The 16,700-nt window shown below is 42.4% G+C and overlaps 1 protein-coding gene across 5 annotated transcripts in view; it reads left to right on the plus strand.

The window, feature by feature from the left end:
• Positions 1 to 16,700, plus strand: part of ASPSCR1 (ASPSCR1 tether for SLC2A4, UBX domain containing) — a 38,647-nt gene that overhangs the window by 475 nt on the left and 21,472 nt on the right. For 4 of the 5 annotated variants that reach the window (XR_015277916.1, XM_086856939.1, XM_086856941.1 and 1 more), the window contains exons 3-7: positions 567 to 678; positions 4,427 to 4,527; positions 10,795 to 10,852; positions 11,653 to 11,726; positions 12,520 to 12,937. Coding sequence is in view for 4 of the 5 variants with exons in the window: in XM_086856939.1 (XP_086713065.1) it covers positions 567 to 678; positions 4,427 to 4,527; positions 10,795 to 10,852; positions 11,653 to 11,726; positions 12,520 to 12,937 (763 nt within the window). In the remaining variant the exon portion in view is untranslated. The remainder of the gene's footprint in view (positions 1 to 566; positions 679 to 4,426; positions 4,528 to 10,794; positions 10,853 to 11,652; positions 11,727 to 12,519; positions 12,938 to 16,700) is intronic. The other variant, XM_086856943.1, reaches the window with a different exon arrangement.

The following is a 16,700-nucleotide window of genomic DNA, read 5'->3' on the forward strand; positions in this document are numbered from 1 at the left end:
CGCCGGGCGTCCAGGGCCTGGCGGAGCCCGCGGCGGCCGGTGGGAGCGCGAGGGGCCAAGGTACCCAGGTTCAGGTTCGGCACGTCCCTGTGCCAGGTTCCTTCCGCTGCCGGGACAGACGGCGAGGCCCCATGTCGCTGTCACGGGACACCCACGCGTGCTCCTCATCCAGGCTACAGAACAGTTGCCCGCTGGGGCGTTGACCCTGTGCTTTTATGGTGTCGTAACTGAGAGCTCATTTGTCTGAGTAGCACTAAAAAAAAAAAAAAAATAATAAAAGAATAATAGAGTACACTGGTATTTAACAAGGTTTGGTTATGTATTTGGTTGCTGTTCATCTCTTAAAAACCTTTAAAGGAAGAACATAATTTTGGGTATCTTCTCTGCAACCTCTACAAACTGCAGGTGTTTTGGTATGAAGAATAGCTTTTGTTGATGATGCTTTTATAATCACCAATCGTTCATTACTGAATCATGTTCGTTCTATGGCTTCTAGTCAGCCTCCTGGGAATTTTCTTGCACAATACCTGGACTTTGTATTGCTCATAGGCTCTGTTCTCCTTCAGGTTTCAGAGGAATGTTTTGGACCTATCTTTGCAGTGGAGATTCGCTAGGCTGCCCAACAATGCCAAACTGGAGATGGTGCCAGTCTCCAACAGAGCAGGAGCTGGAACCACGGTATGTTCATTTACACAGTGTGACCTGATTTGTTCGGTTACCAGCTGTGCTGATATGATCCCATCAGATCTAATGATCAAGAGCACAGGCTGGCATGGCCAATGCCTATGTGAGAGACCAGCTGAAGACTGGTTGCAATGAAGTTGAAAATGGTAGTTAAGTAACTGAAAGTCAAGTCTGCATGAGCATGGGGTCCCAGCTGTGCTGGTGGAGAGTGGGATGGTTTGGGGAGCTGAGAAACTAGTAGTCATGGATAGCTAAGAGGCTAAACATCAGTGATGACTAATTCAGTTCCCTTTCCTAATTTCTGTTTCAGTTGCTGTTGTCCAGCTCTGGATTTTGACTAAACCTCAGATTCTTTCAGAATCCTCTTTTGCTGCTTTCCCAGCATTGGTGTTTATGGTGTGTTTACACAGCTTTAGAGTCCTTTGTGACATGTTCTGTGTTCATCAGTGGCCAAATATCCCTATTTAGTATTATTTGCAAAGGGCTTACAGATGTTGTTTTCCTAGAAATTATGGCCACTTTTAGGAGTGTAAAAATCTTTACATATCCCTGTGGCCATAGGCCTAACTTTTCAAGTGATGTTACTGAGTGTGAACTTTTCATGTTGTAAAAATTATGTGTGATCTTACTTAAGTAACCTGGGAAAGGAAATCCGTCTATCACTAACAGTCATCTTGCTATTTGTTAACTTCCTCATACGAAGTTTCTTGATTTTCATGTAAGTTTCAGGTCTACTGGTGCTGTTCTCTTAGTGTCTGTCAGCCAAGAAGTGTTAGTGGTGTTTGTTAAAGGCAGATACTCCAGCTGTTATAGAGATAAACTGATACGTTGAAAAGTAAACTTTTTGGTGTGAGAAGGCTTTGGGGTCTCTGCTTTAGTTCACTGTGTAACATAGTTTTGGGGGTCCCTGATGTTCATATTTTTCTCCGTAAAACCTCCGTGTTCTTTGTTTTGGCACTAATGCCTTTTTTTCTGATTTTGGGGTAGAAAGATATTTGTGCTTCGAATGATGTCTTTGCTTAAAAAAATACCACAAACCAGTAGCATCTGCTTAAAATTTTCAGTGAAATGTTGCAGTGGAATGGAGTATGTCTTCCAGAGAAAAGTGTTCCTCTTGAAATGGTGCAGTAATGACTGTCTGACATTTGCATCCAGTTTGGGACGTACTGAAGGAAAACAATGATTTCATTTTTTTTTTTCCCTGAAGTTATATTGTGAAAAAGGGCAAGAAGGACTATTCACTGTTAGGAGAGGGGTTGTAGTGTGGACTCGTTACTTTAGATCACAAAAGAGAAGAGCTAATAGAAGTGTAAGTTGTTACTGTTTAGTTGCAGTTCAGCAGAACGTCCTACAGAAGTGAGGCTTCCCTGGTAGTGCTGGTAGCTGTGTCATGAAGGTGAGAAGATGCAGCAAATGTGCACGTAAAGAGTGGAATCTAAACGGAGTCCCTGTCCCGCAAATTTGAGCAGATTTTACTTGGGAGAATTTCACATTGTAAGAAAAGACTTCGTATAGAACAACTGATTAAAAAGAATTTGCTGCCACAGGGAGTATGTGTTAAAAAAATAGGGAATATTATAACAGCCAGGTGCCTGTGACTGGATTGTAGTGGCAGTTGAGATGCAAACTCAGTCATGCTGGCTGGCTGCAGTAACGTTGGGATGATTTTGATTCTGTGTCTTCTGTTACTGTGTGTTCTATTAAGATTATGTGTGTGGAAGTAGGTGTGCTTTCCTCTAGTGACAGCAGTTACCCTAGAGACAGAATACAGGTTTTGATAAATGATGAGTTTGTTCAGCAAATCTGATATTTTAAAAATAGAAAGCTTTTGGGTTTGCGTTTACATGTGGAAAGCATTGTTTCCTGTAAGACAGTTCTTTAGTGAAAAATGGAACAAATTCCCTGTGTGATGGCAGGTGACGCAGGAGCACCATCAATACAGCTCTGGTGTTAAAGTTGTCAGCCTCTTGTTTAAATGTTTGTAAACTTAGACGATAATTGGCACTGGTCTCTATTATTTTATGTAGCCCCTGGGATTTTCAAAGATACTTTTCTAATGGATTGAATAGGACTTTCGTGACATGTTTAGCTTTGAACTGTTGCCCAAAAACTGATGCAACTGGTAGTCTGAATTTCTGGGCTGGATTCTTACAGAATGGTGATGTCAGCTGTCATCGCTCTGCCGTAGCTGAGAATAATCTAAGGCTTGTCTCCCGTGTAGGAGAAACCAGGAGGCTGTGTTAGTGGTGGGATGAAACGACATTGTATTGTCGGCTCATTATTAATGATGCCACTGTTTCCTTTCTGTGAAAAATTCCTGTCTCCAGCAGATCAACATTTGTAGCCCTGTGAGGACTGGTGGGAGCCAAGGCAGATGACAAACATATTCCTCCATGGAAATCACAGTGGATTGCTAGAACATGTGATGTCTCTTTCCCATCTCTCTGTAGCCCCTCATGCTTGCACACCCACCTTGCTCTCAGTGACAGGCTGCACTGATAGTGTTAGTAGGGACACATGAAAACAAAGAATGAAAGAAAGTGGGTTTGGCTATCTTGGGCTAATGTCCTTGGGCTTTGGAAGAAGGCCAGTTTTTGTGGACTTCTGAAAACTAAAGTTGACTGGAGAAACCAGGTTCTATCTAGTGGCTACTGGACTTTGTATGATTTTTCTTTAGACAGGTGGGCTAGCAGGGAAAACCTAAGAGTTAGATGTTCTGAAAAAGGCTGACTGTTCTCTAAAAGGTAGAGATAACAGCTGAAGTTATCTCTACCTTTATCTCTACAGTAAGCTCTGCCATTCTCTATCTCTTGGTTAGCTGCTAAACTCTTCTCTTGGGACAATCAGGAGTTTGAAGTTCTTCAGGACCAACCCTAGAATATGTGCACTTTAGAACTGTCTTGGATATTTTTTTTAAATTTTTTTTAAATTTTTTTTTTTTTGGTGAGGGAGAGCTAGGGAAGCAATTCTCTAAAGTCTGTGTGGTGCCTGATAATGTATGTGGATGTTCACACTCCAGGCTGGAAAAGACCTGTTAAAATCGGCAGCTAGCTGGCCCCTGCTTTTTTCTGCAGGTGTTCAAGAACTCGATAATTCAATGATCAGAATTACTGTTGAGATTTTTTTGCTACTTCACTCTTAAATTGTATGTCAAAAGTGGTGGTTAGGGAACATTAGTGAGTTGCAAGTTACAAACGTCATTTCTTTGGACTAGTAACAGTTGTTTAGGTTTTCAGTAACGCAGCGATAGATGGGAATTGTGTTCATCGTTGCTGTGTGTGGATATGCAAGTAAGCTGTTTTGTCCCAGGGAAGTTGTTCTGCAAAATGATGCTGAAGTGGACAGAGCTCTGTGTTGGTGTTTTCGATGGTGCAGCTGCATCAGTTGTGTCTGGGTTGTTAGAATTTGTTTTATGTGGCTGTGAAGACCCTGTGAAATTTCATCTGGTATAAAACAGAACACCTCCATTGCTCACAATCACACATTATTTGGGATTTTTGCATTGGCTTTTCTCTGAATATGTTCCAGTTCAAGATACAGCAGGGGACAAGGGCCCATGAAAGCTGATTAGTATTTTAGGATAGCCTCCCCCATGCTCAGGAACCATTCATCCCAACAGACAGGAATTCAGGCCAGAATGCCTGCATGGATGAACAAGAAGCACTGAAATATTTTAAAAATTTATGAAGAAAAATGACTTTTCATTCAGTTTTCAGATTAATTCATTGTGGTGTTCTTACAGGTTCGGATAGCATTACAACTAGACGATGGCTCTCGTTTGCAAGACACCTTCCTCTGCCAACAGACCTTGTGGGAACTTCTCAACCATTTTGCAAAGATCAGGTGAGCAGTGCAGTGAGAAAATACTTGTTTGGATGGATTTCTTCATGCCACTAATTACTTGTTACGGTGACACAGCTAAGTCCTTCAGATTTGTAGAATTTGCATTTATTTGATTGTGATTTCTCCTTTATAACAGAGCCATTTACATTTTCCATGTTCTTTCAGATTTGACAATCCACAGTTTTATTATTGTTTTTTAATCCAGGAGTACCACTCCTGATTTAGGGTGTAAACTGTAACAAACTGCTAAAGCTGTGAAGATACTGGGATATGTTGCACTACCTTCCTTTTACACAAACGTGTTTGAAGTTGTACACTGCTAGAGATGTGTGTGTCAAGCCTGGATATTCTTGATCCCCAGTGTTTCTGTGCTGCAGTTCCCTGTAGTGCAGGGGATTCTTCCTTATGGGTTGCTGTTGCTTTTGAGGCTTGCTGTTGTGCTAACTCTTCAAGGAAATCTGGAACTCTCAGCAGGTTAATGTGGAATCTTCAAAAGACACATTAGACCCTGTTTAAACGGAAGAATTTCTGTTTCTGCATTTATTGAATATGTACATGGGTTAGAAATCTTATTCTTTTAGTCCAGTCTACATTGAGTGCTACCTCTCATCTTTGATTTTAAAAGGCTGTATTGTTTTGAAATGTCAAGCTAATAAACTTTTCTTGAAGAAGGGCACTTCTTTTCTATTTTTCGTGGTTTGGAAGAAGAAACCTTGAAGCTTTTATAGCCATTCTGTTTTTAATCATGGACTAGGTCTACGATGTGACATTTATTCATAAGAAAAGGAACAGTATTCATGTAAATGCTAGAGATAAAAGAATTATTTTTCTTTTAATTGAGGAAAGAGGTAGGACAAAAAATACAGGTATAATTTTCTTGAGTGTTTTAAGTCCCTTCTTGTCCCTTCCTACACCCTCTGTGCCCCCTGTGAGGACAGGAGTTCTTGTTGCAGTTTGGAGACTGCTAGACTGGTAATTACTGGCACATAACCTTTGTGTGGCTTTCTCACATATTAGTTGATTGCTTCTTTGGTTTAAATTTTGGGCTTTTCATATAATTTTGCTCTTTTGATGTGGTTTTATTGCTTACAGGTCATTGTAATGCTACTAGTTAATACACATGTTGCTCTTCTTCCAACTGCTGCAGTGTGCTAAGCATTCATAACTGAAGAACACAGCTGCCCTTTCCTACCCTCTGGAAGCTGAGTTCAGATGTTTGGATGGACTTTGCAATCTTGATTAAGTTCAACAAGCAGCAAAGGTGCTGTGTGTGATTTAATCACAGAACAAGCTGGGTCTACAGCCATCTGTATGGATTTAATGGGCTGAGTAGCTGTTCAATGTGTTTTGATTCAGTTGACTAAGTAGTCAGCTAATTGTTGATGTTTGCTGAATTCTTCCTTGGACTTTCCAACTGGAGATGTTTTCCTGGAATGCTCAGCCGCTTTAAGTGCGTGAGGGGAAGTATTCTAAATCCACTGGAATTTCCCCTGGGTTTCCAGCATCCATCTTGGCTAATTGGGTCTGAAGAAGGTCTGGAAACTATTGTAGGGCTGCTCCTCCTCTCAGCGTGCGGCAGTCCTTGCACAAGATGTTTACAGGCCCTGTCAGATCACTACATGAAGGAATCTAATCTGCTTGCCGTTTCCCTTCTGAAGAGCAGCACATCAAAGGGAGGACAGTATGTTTGATGTGTGTGCTTGCCTCAGTGGGTTCATGTAATGGATTAACAGCAGCTGGAGGAGGAGCTTGGTGCTTCCAAGAGTTAGACAAGAGTAAGTCTCTAGGGATCTTTGCGTGGAGTCTGTGCTGCAGAGGCTGGTTGAGGGCACAGTGTTGTCTGCCCTATGAGCAAGAACCCTGTGTTTCTATCTCCCACTCTTGCCTGCCTTGCAGCTTCAGCAGCTTTATGGGCTGTTGTCCTTAGAGTAGTTGCACTTTGGACACCCAGAGACATCTTTGATAGTCATTATGATTCTTCACTGCTGCTGTGGGGTCATTAATTTGGTTCAGTTATTTTCCACACATTTTTAAAAGACTCTTCAAAGAGTTGCTTGGATAGAAGTGGAAAGAAGTTTTTGGAAAAGTGAATAAAACTAAGTTCTGTAAGTCAAACGGGCTTCCTCCCCTATTGGTCTTTAGTGAGGACATGTTCCATGTTCCATGTGCCTAAGATTTTTTTCTCCTAAATGGTTGTCACCCACCTTTCCTGACAGACAGCAGCTTGGGGTTCAAGCTTTTATCCTCTGGACTATTCTGTCTGCCTTCTCTGTGATTCTGTACTGTTTCTCTGTGTCTCATCAGTTCTTTGTCATTTGTGCACCGTTATTGAGGATTCCTCAAGGGATACTGCTAATCTTAACTGGAAGCAAAACCTATTGAAAGTTAGGTGGGGATGAGTATCTCTCCTGGAGTGTCTGGAGAAATCTGAGTGCAGTAAACTGCTATGGTGTGCTAAAGGCACCCTCTGGTGATCTTTTGTTCCAATTCTCCAACTGAGACAAGGTTTTTCTTTTTTTCTGCCTTTCATCGTCAGGCATTGGCCTTGGGAATTTCCTCAGGTACTGCTGCCAGAGGAGCGAGGGAGGCTGGAGCCTGGGTCTTGTATCACAAGACAATGTTCTTTCATAGGAGCAACTTAATCTCTTGATTCCTGTGGAGCATCATATAGTGCTTTCTGTTCCTGAAAGAGAATAACTAATTGCAGAATCACAAATGGAGCAAACCCGTTCTAGTGTTGGTTTTGTTGTTCACCTTGAGTCAAAGAGTTAACTGAACTGAAACTTGAATATAGTATTTTGGATACTCTGGTGTGTCTGTTGCTTTCTGCACAATGGGATTTGTTGTGGTGGCTGGGAGAAGTGTTCTGAAGTAGTGGTCTTACAGTCTTGGTACTATAAACTCCTTGGAATATGTTGCAACTGGTCTGGAAGTGGTTCTCAGCTGCTGACTTTCCTAAAATAGACCTGACCCCCAGGATTGGTTTTAAAGCTTGTTCCGTTTGGATTTGCTGTGCTCTGGGGTTTCATTGTGACCTGCCTTGTCCCATACCATTGTGTGTAAGATTTAACCATTGGATCAAGATGGCATATAGACTGCTACAGCTAAACCAGACATCTCAGTTCTAGTTTGTGCTTAACAGATTTGGTCCCTCACATTCTTCAGCTGGAAACCATTGATGTTCTCTGGCTCTTGAGAATTACTCAAAGATTGAGTATCATAATTTTCTAGTGGCTCTTGATCCTGAGTGGCTTCTGGTTTCACTTACATGTCACTGTAACTGAGTTTTGAGTCTAAGTTTAAATGTCCTTGATGAATTCTCATGGAATTCAGTGGCTACTTCTCTTCATAGGCCGGTTGACTCCCTCTCAATTCAGTTTCTTTTGTCACTTCATGCTGGTCTAAATAGGTATGTGTTACAATATGGTGTAATACATTGATTGTATCTATATTCTACTAATCTGCTCCTCCTGGAAGCATTCTGAATGTAATAGAAAGACTGAGATAATACTGACAAAGCTGTCGTTATTAAGTAGCAGTGAACATGATGATACTCAATTGAACATTAATTGGAACCGCTGCATTGGGAGCAGTAAGACCTGTTTGGTTATGCAGACTCTGGTCTTCTGCTGGGCAAGCAGGTTGCTAGAGTGCAAAAGGTTATTTCCTTGTTACTGTAATAGAAAATGTTGCCCATGTCCTAAGGTGGTCTTTCCCTGCTGGCTGGATATGTTGTATGTCTTCTTGTGGAGTTCCCAGCTTTTCCAGCAGCAGCAGTCAGTGTGGGCACAGCACAGACAGCGTAATGTACGGTCACTTCAGAACCAGACACTTGACTGAGTGAGTGGATTTTGGCTGTTACTTAAGGGATCCTTTTCCTACATAGCTCCTTGACATAACTCTGTTTCTGGTAATACTGCATCTCAAAATAGAAGTGTTTAAATTACGTGATGCTGAAGGCACAAGGTTTTAAGTGTTGTGACTCTGTTCATTAAACTTCTTTCCCAGAAAAGATAAAATGCAGCATAAGTCATTGATCACTGACATCGTGTTCTTAAGAGTTATACCCTGTTCCATGCTCCAGTTACAATGCTCACAAATTTAGGCACAGGGAATGTATCCTGAATGTACAAGTATAGGTGTAAATGATGTATTAGATAGAAGCAGTCTGAATTTCTGCTTAAATTTTGTGACACTTGAATGCCAAGTTGATCAATGTTTTGTGGTTATTACTGCTACTGTGGAATTGCAAACAATGCAGGGTAATGTGAAGTAGAAATATCTTTCCAAAACTTCTAATTTTCACTGAAAACTACTGGAATTTTTTCAGGCCACTAGGATCCTGCAGGTTTTGGTCTTTCCTGTGAAATTCACTGCAGGGACTAGAACCTGGTAGCTGAAGAGATAGCTAAGTGGAAGTGTTCGCATAACCCCATAAGTCAGTCATTTGCAAAGCTCCTTATGTGTTCAGTACCAAACATTCATGTAGTCAGGCGTAAAATGGCAAGCTAACCTTGGGAAGTGGCTCTGGAGTTCTCAGGAGGTAAGCAAGGATGTGTCGTGTTCCTGGGCTGACAGGTGGATTTCCATATCTGCTTTGCGGAGAGGTGGTTGCTCTTCAAGTCGTGGGTGATGGGTGATGGTTTCCTGGTGGACTGAGTGGAAAGCCATTCCCCCCACCCACTCCCCCCTAGACTGACTGTAGAGAGCAGTGAGATCAAGGGAGTTTACCGTGAGGAGGAGTTACAGCTGTTCTGTGTTTCATGATAAGCCAACTGTTGCAGTGCAGATGGTACGTACAGCCCCTTACCGAAGAATATCCTGGTGCAAGTGCAAGCACAAGGAGTTTGAGACAGAATGTGCTAAGAAGAGCTACCGGGGTCTATGGAGAAGGATAAATCTTGTCAGTTCTCATTGTGTAGATGGGAAAAATCCAAGGCAACATTCTCACCTTTTGTAGTTTCCCAGGCTGAGGTAGGCTGAAATGTCTGAATCTGAAACTTCTGAAAAAACGCTTTTGAGAATTCAGCCAGGTATATCTTTCCAAACCAGCACTGTCTTAGGGTGGACAGTATTTTCCTGGTCACCTCTTAGGTTGGCATGCTTGGAGTGAGAAGCAAAGTGTTCTCCTCAGTCTTGTGTTTTACCACATTTTCTTGTGATACCAGTTTGAGTTTTGCTTTGCTGAAAGTGGACAACAATGTGACAGAGCTTCTTGTTGGGTCTGATGCTCTCATTGATTCCAGTGCTTCAGCATAATGAAGCATAATGGCTAATTCTTTAAGGCTTTTTACTTTCCTGTAGACATCTGAGGTTTTCTTGCTGGAAGTGTCCATCTTTTTTATTTTCCCTTTTTGAAATCACAGGTCTTGGCTGGAAGAGAACCGAGACTTGCTGTGATAGGCTGTGATTGTCCTTTCCCTGTCTGTCTTTTGTATTTGATCAAGTGAGCATATAATAAAGCTTCTCTTTTACTGGAATGCCACAGAATTGCTTATCTAGAGGAAAATGGAAAGGGTAGCATCTTACTGGCTTTTCCCCATCTCGATGCTAAGGGTCCTTTGTTTCTGTCTTACTCTGCAGATGGGCTGTCTGGAGTTTGCATCCTTGCTCATATGTGTCCTACATCAGTGAAATGCTTAAATATGGGGTGATTTTCATTTTGTCTACAGTGGCAACCTTTCATTTGGCTTTACTTTTTTCATGGTTTCCAGAATCTGAAAGTTTATGCTCTTAGTTTTTGTTTGTTTACTTTCCCTTTTCTTTTTTAAAAATTATATTAAGGCAGTCAAGTTTCTTGTCCTTAGTTGATCTGCTCTAGAGTGGTATTTAATTTCATTGGTTGCTGAGCATATGTGAAAAGAAATGGACCTCTTCCCAGTGAAAGTTCAGTCTAAACTGTGCTGAAGTTTTTAACTTGGATTAAAAAGAGCAAATGTAACTAAGTAATGTTTCAGATTGGGTACTGAGGCACACAAGCAGTAATGAGCTTAAATTTATCTAGTAAGATCAGCTAATTTCAGAATTTACTTTAATTATTTCTTTGTTTTTAAGCTTTTAAGCTGTGTTTAAGAAAAAGTGAATGCATTGAAGCAAATTGTTTACCTAATGTCTAATAGTGATCCTGTAAGTTGTGTAGTGGTTATTGCTGGAGAAACATGGAGGACAGTGTTGGCAGCTGATTTCACTTTGTACTGCTCCTCTGTGCTGGTTTTGGAGGGGGTAGGCTGTTCTGCACATGCTGCAGTGTTTTGCTCTTTTTTGCAGGGAGCTGATGGAACAGCACGGTGAATTGTCTCCGGTTTGTATTTACATGCGAGATGAGGTAAGGCAGTAAAGCCTCACAACTGTCTCATGTCCCTAAAACATAAGAAAACTTAGCTCTGCTTTCCAACCTGGAAAGTGTTTCTTTTGAACTTTCTTGAGAGGGGAAGTAGAAAAACGTTGGTCTTTTCAAAGCATGACATGTCTGTATGGAAAAAAGCTCTCTTGGAACGTAACCTGGTGCCGCTGAGACCTCTGAGCCCATAAAATGAGCTCAATGACCTGTTTGTGTTTTTCTTTCCAACTTCTTTTAAAGCTAGAGTCAAAACAGTGTTTTCATTTTAGTAAATATTTGCTTTTCTCTGTTTTGATCTTTTGCTATTAATGTTTTGTTAAATATTTTGTATGTGGATATTACGGAATTTGCTCGCCCTGCTGTCCCCTTTACTTCCCACTGACCTCTGTGGACAGATTGTCTTTATTCTGAATAGGTCACTGCAGACGGGTAGGAGGTGTACGTAAGCAAATTGTCTGTCTTGCAGCTCTGAGATGTTGCCTGTCATTTAGCTTTTGACATAAAAGTAGCTTTGCTGTAGTTGGATTCCACTTGGATGTATGTATGGGATGAAAATGTATGTAGGTCATCTTCCATTGGGATGATTTAATAAGCTGTGAATTTGGTAAAACAGTACAGATTGATACAGGTGGATTTGGGTCTGATTTCCAGCTTCAGGAGTGGGTTTTTACCTGTTTCTTGTGTTGCATGGTGTTTCTTTGGATACAGGCTTCTTTCTATAAAGAGCTTTGCATGGTTTCCTGGGGAATCAGAGGCTATAATTACTCTCCTCGGTTTTGTCGCAGATAGCAGGAAAAGATGCCCTGGAGAAGACAACACTGAAATCGCTTGGCCTGATTGGAGGCAATGCCATCGTCAGGTTGGGAGAAGCAAAGTTTGGCCTCTTTATTATCCCTTTCCACTCTGATGGTGAATTTATTTTGTTTCAAGTATCAAAAGAAAGACAAAGGAAAAAAAAGTCACAAAAATAGATGCCAAACTAAAACATTGCAGCGCTCAGAAATTATTGCATTTGCCTGTTTATCTCAAAGTGCTGCCCAGATGTGCTTTGCACAGCAGCAGATGCTGCCACTGACCAGTCATGTGCAGATTAAAAGAGCTGGTTTGTTTTTTCTTTTTTTTTTTTCCCCTTCCCTTTTTTTTCCCTTTTTTCTTTCTCCTTTGAGTGGAACAGACAATTCAAAGTTGAAAGTCTCTCTGAGAGGGCAATCAGCTACCACTTCATTCTTCCCTGCTCTGGGTCTCAGGCACTTAACTCCCAGCCCCTGCAGGCCCTGCTGGCTTTTGCAGAGTGAATTCGGGCCAGGGCAACCTTTCTGTGATCTCCTGGCCAGCTCTTTGCAGTATATACAGAAAGCAGGAGTGATTAGAAGCTATGTTTTACAGCTGACTGCTGCTGTCCTCTGGAAGGCCATTTTCTTCCAGAGGAGTGGGTCCCCGTTCTGTTGTTTGGCATGACCCCCTGACCCTCTACCCCACACTTCACAGCAACTGGAGTTTGTTCTCTGTAAGCATCTGTGAGAAGAAAGTTGTTAAATTAGGGTGTACTTGAGGCAGCTGTTGTCTTTGTGTCGTGGACACATTGAGAATAGGGAGGGCAGTACTTTTAGGATTATGATTTTATTTTTATTCCTTTTGGTGTCTTCTTTAAGAGTTGTCATGAAGAAATGCAGTTCATCTGGTGGGGCAGAAGTTGTGGGTGCCACAGTGCCTTGTAATGAGCCAACAGTGAGGCGAGGCTCTATGGAAGGAGCAGCAGATGTGCCTCTACCTCAAGCAAACACATTTCCAAAGGACTTGGAGCACAGGGATGTGGCTATGTCTTTAAACAGCAACACACACAAGCAAGACTTGATTAAAGATTCTCATGCTAGCTTGGAGGAGCTATGGCATTCTCCAGAGCCTGAACCTACCCCATTTGTCCCTTTTTTTGGAGATGGAGAGCATCTGGGGGACTCTCCTGTAGCTGTACCATCTTCAAAGTTGCCAGCAACTTTTTCCAGCCCTGGAGGCCCTTCTAAGCCAAAGAAGTCTAAGAACAGCCAAGAACTGCAAAAGGAGCAAGAACAGGTAAGGGAAAATGTGTTTGCAGTTTGGGAAACAAGGGCTTTTTATTTATCCTGCCTTGCCTGAGGCTGCACTCCCATGAGGAAAAAGATGTTTCCAGATTTAGGACTTTTTCCCTATGTCACAGGATTAGGTGCCTTGATGATATACAGTTGTGCTGGAGTTCAGAAAGGAAGTAGGAAGGATTTGAGTTTAAGAATTTGCTGTCCAGAGGTAGGCAAAACTTTGAATCTCTAGGTATCCTTGAAGAATAGTTTAAATAGAGGCAACACAGCTGCATTAAATCACAATCCAGAAGATCCTACACCTCATTGCCTCAGATTTCATGAACAAATGCCCACTTTTTTACCTGAGCCCTGTGACTTAATTTTCTTAGTATTGCAGATGAAGCAGAAATCTTCCATCCTTTTCCTTTTGTATTTCTGTGTGCTTATAGAAGTGTTTTTTTGTCCTAATCTAAAATATCTTGCTTCTTAAATAATCTACCTCTCTCTAACTATTCCTCAGAAAGACTGATTGCACATCTCACCATTGTTGGTGTCTCTGAAATAAAACTGTGTTTGTTAAAATTAGAAGTGCTTGAGCCCATATTGAGATACCAGAACTGATGGATGAAAAGTACTGTGATGCCATCCCAGAGTGACCTGGGAATGACATTGAAGTGTGTTTTCTGAAGGGCAGCTGTATGGAATTGAACGCCTTCAGGAAGATTGAGTATGTCTGGCTAGTAGCGTAACATGAAGTACAGGAGCTATTCAATTAATCATTTACTCATTATTATTATGCACTGAGAGTTTCCCATTCTGGATTCTCAGTGAGTGGCTCTTTTCTTGCTCCTTTGGCTCATCACTGGGGCTGGCTTTCATGTTCAGAGATCCCCTTTGTTGTTTCCGACTCTTTGGTATCTCCTAGAGTTGGAGGTTTGAATCTCCTGTGGTCTGATCCAGCCAGGACTGAGCAATAGAAAGCTGTAAGTAGAAAGAAAGGATGCCTGGGAGCTTCAAAGGGAGCTTAGTCCAGGAGGAATTTAACAAGACTGTGGATGCTTTCACATGTATGTAGAGACTCTACCTTAGTTGACTTCTTTGTTGTTGCAGCCTATTTTTGATGAGTTCTGAATTGTTTACAAACAGAAGCCAGACCCTGGAAGGACTCTGGAGCAGTTACGAACTACACAAGTAGCAGAAAGAGGTTATGCCAACCTGCAGTGGGGATTATTTCAGTATATTGGAAACATGTTTGGGTCTGTCTAATCGGTGTTATCTAACCTTTTGGAGCAGACCCTTAACATGGAGAATTAAACAGTAGGCTGGATGATTTGTCTCATGTGTTGCTTGCTTCAGTTTTCAGACACTCATGTCTATGACTTGGAGAGTCATTTCCATTTCCGTTATGTCTGGGAAGGGAGAAGAACTGCAAGGATTTGTGGTGGTATCCTTCACCAGTCTTATTGCCCACACCTCTCTGTGCACTGGTGGGAGAGGCAGAAGTCCGTCATTTCACTGATTTCACAGCCTGATGTGTAGCTGTGCTTTTGGACATGGGCTGAGTGGTGGTGACTGAAGGACTCACATGAACTGATGTCTTTCTCAGAATCACAGTCCAGTTCAAACCGTTTCTGGAGCCAGCTGCCCTTCCACTCTGAGAGCAGCTTTGGAAGCAGCTGCAGATTCTGTTGGGGGAGTTGTGTCCTTGTGTTAAACAGCATGTGATTTTGACGGCTGCTTTCAAGCCCTTTGATCTCTGGTACTTTTGCTGCTGATTGATTACATTTTGTTCCCTCCTCCACTCCTGCCATCTTCCACTCTCCTCCCAGCGGCAACAGCCAAGTAGGGCTAGCCACATGGCATCTGCTTTTTGTCCTTTTTCAGTCCTGAGGAAAAAAACCCAAAACAAAACAATTTATTTTTAAACATCAAAGGTCCATTTTTTAAAAGAATCTTCCCATTAATGCTTTGCCTGTGTGTGGTTTTTGAAGCTGAAGAGAGGCTGGATAAAATCTGGGCTGGCATCCCTTCGTTTCTTAGGCTAAAGATGGTTTACAGACAGCTGCAAGCTGACTTTGATGTCAGAATGTTAATTATTAGAAGGTAACTTTAAACCAGATTCACCATGAGATTAGAGCTCACAGAGGTGGTGGGAAGGAAGTGGGTCTCTGGGGAGAGCTTGCTGCTGTGGAAAGTACAATGACCATAATTTCACTTAAACCGTAAGAGTTCTTCTTAGCTTACCTGCTTCCCTGGGACCAGGGTGGTGACCACAGAGTGAACTGCATTCTTCCTGACACCTGGTTTTGTCACATGGGCTGCACTTATGTAGGTGTTGGTGTGAACATACGACTTCAGCCTCATGATGAAAAGTGCCTGACATTTCAGCTTTGGTAGAATAGACTTTGTAAAAGGAAGGTGCCAAACTTTGGCATAGCATCTTTGGCTCCTGGAAGAAGTAAGACAGCAAAATGCACAGCTTGCTTTCCTCCAAGTTTACATGATGGAAAGTAGAACATCCTTGTGGTGGCCATTTGTTGTTACAGGAGATGGTTATTGTTTGTCACAGTTGCAGAAAGCACTGCATGTGCGGTGGGCTGGGAACTGGGTTAGTATTCCTGGAGTCTCTTTTGTAATCACTGTGGGAAGTTAATTTTTGGATGATCTGTCTGCGCTTTAGGATTGTTGGAGCCCACAGCAAGGAAGGGGAGTGAACACTTAGGACTGGAGTATATGTCTGCCTTGTGCCGTCTTGTGATTGCCAATGCCTTGGCAGATGCCATTAGCTGTCAGCATAATTTGTATGGGGACTGGCCTTTCCCTGTGGAATCCCACTGCTGTTGGGATTAACTAAAGTCCTTGTTAGAGCCAATACTAAATGGTAACTTTAGGATTTGCTAATGCAGACTTTGGAGTTCTCTCCATTGTATCCTAGCACCCTTCACAGCATGCCGTAGGATATGCCTCCTCAGTCTTTTGGGTTTGGGCTTTTTCAGAAGATGTCCGTTTTCGCTACGTGTTTAGAATGAAATGAAACTCAAGTCTGTTTGAGGAGATTAAAGTACACCGGCTTCTTGGGGAGGCCTGATTAATATCTCCTCTGGGCTCTGACATAGATGTGCCCTCACTGGAGCATCAGTGGGCAGTGGTTGGGATCACAGTGCAGCCTGCTTCTTCCCAGCAGGTGGTCCTGGGCACTTGGGGTCCTTCCTGAAGCACTGGCACCCCCATCCCGGCCCGGGGAACGCTGCAGTCGGGCTCCTTTGCCTGCTCCTTAGGGTTGACCCTGCTCAACTTTCTAAAAGTAGCCAAAGGTCCCACCCACACGACCTCGATCTTTTAATTTCTCAAATTACCCTTTGGTGCCCACAAGTAGAGTGAACATTGCCTTGTAATTTGTGTTGTGCTTTAGACAATTGAGAAGACTCCTGTTCCCAAGTGGCCAGTGCCAGGGGGAGGGGTGAGTGGATGGAGGGAGGACATCCGGGTGCTAATTAGGATTGGAAAGAGTGTATGAGAGGGGAGATGAGGGTTCATTCACAGAGCGTGTGGTATTGTGAAGCTGGCAGCTGACTAGGAAGAAATTCTGGATTAACTACCAAAATGTTTGTTCCTGTGAGCCTCTTCAGCCACGAGCTGTGTCCTCCCTGCATCTCCTGTAGCCTTCAGTATGCTGTTCACTGTTTGCAAGCTTTGTTCCTTCCAACAGTTTGGGAATGTACAAAGTTTGATTTGTTTGAGAGCCAGGAGGTATAACTACTTCTCATATGCTTGTCTCT

This window comes from Cyanistes caeruleus, chromosome 19 (assembly GCF_971803275.1).
Source record: "Cyanistes caeruleus chromosome 19, bCyaCae1.hap1.1, whole genome shotgun sequence".
Classification (NCBI taxonomy): domain Eukaryota; kingdom Metazoa; phylum Chordata; class Aves; order Passeriformes; family Paridae; genus Cyanistes; species Cyanistes caeruleus.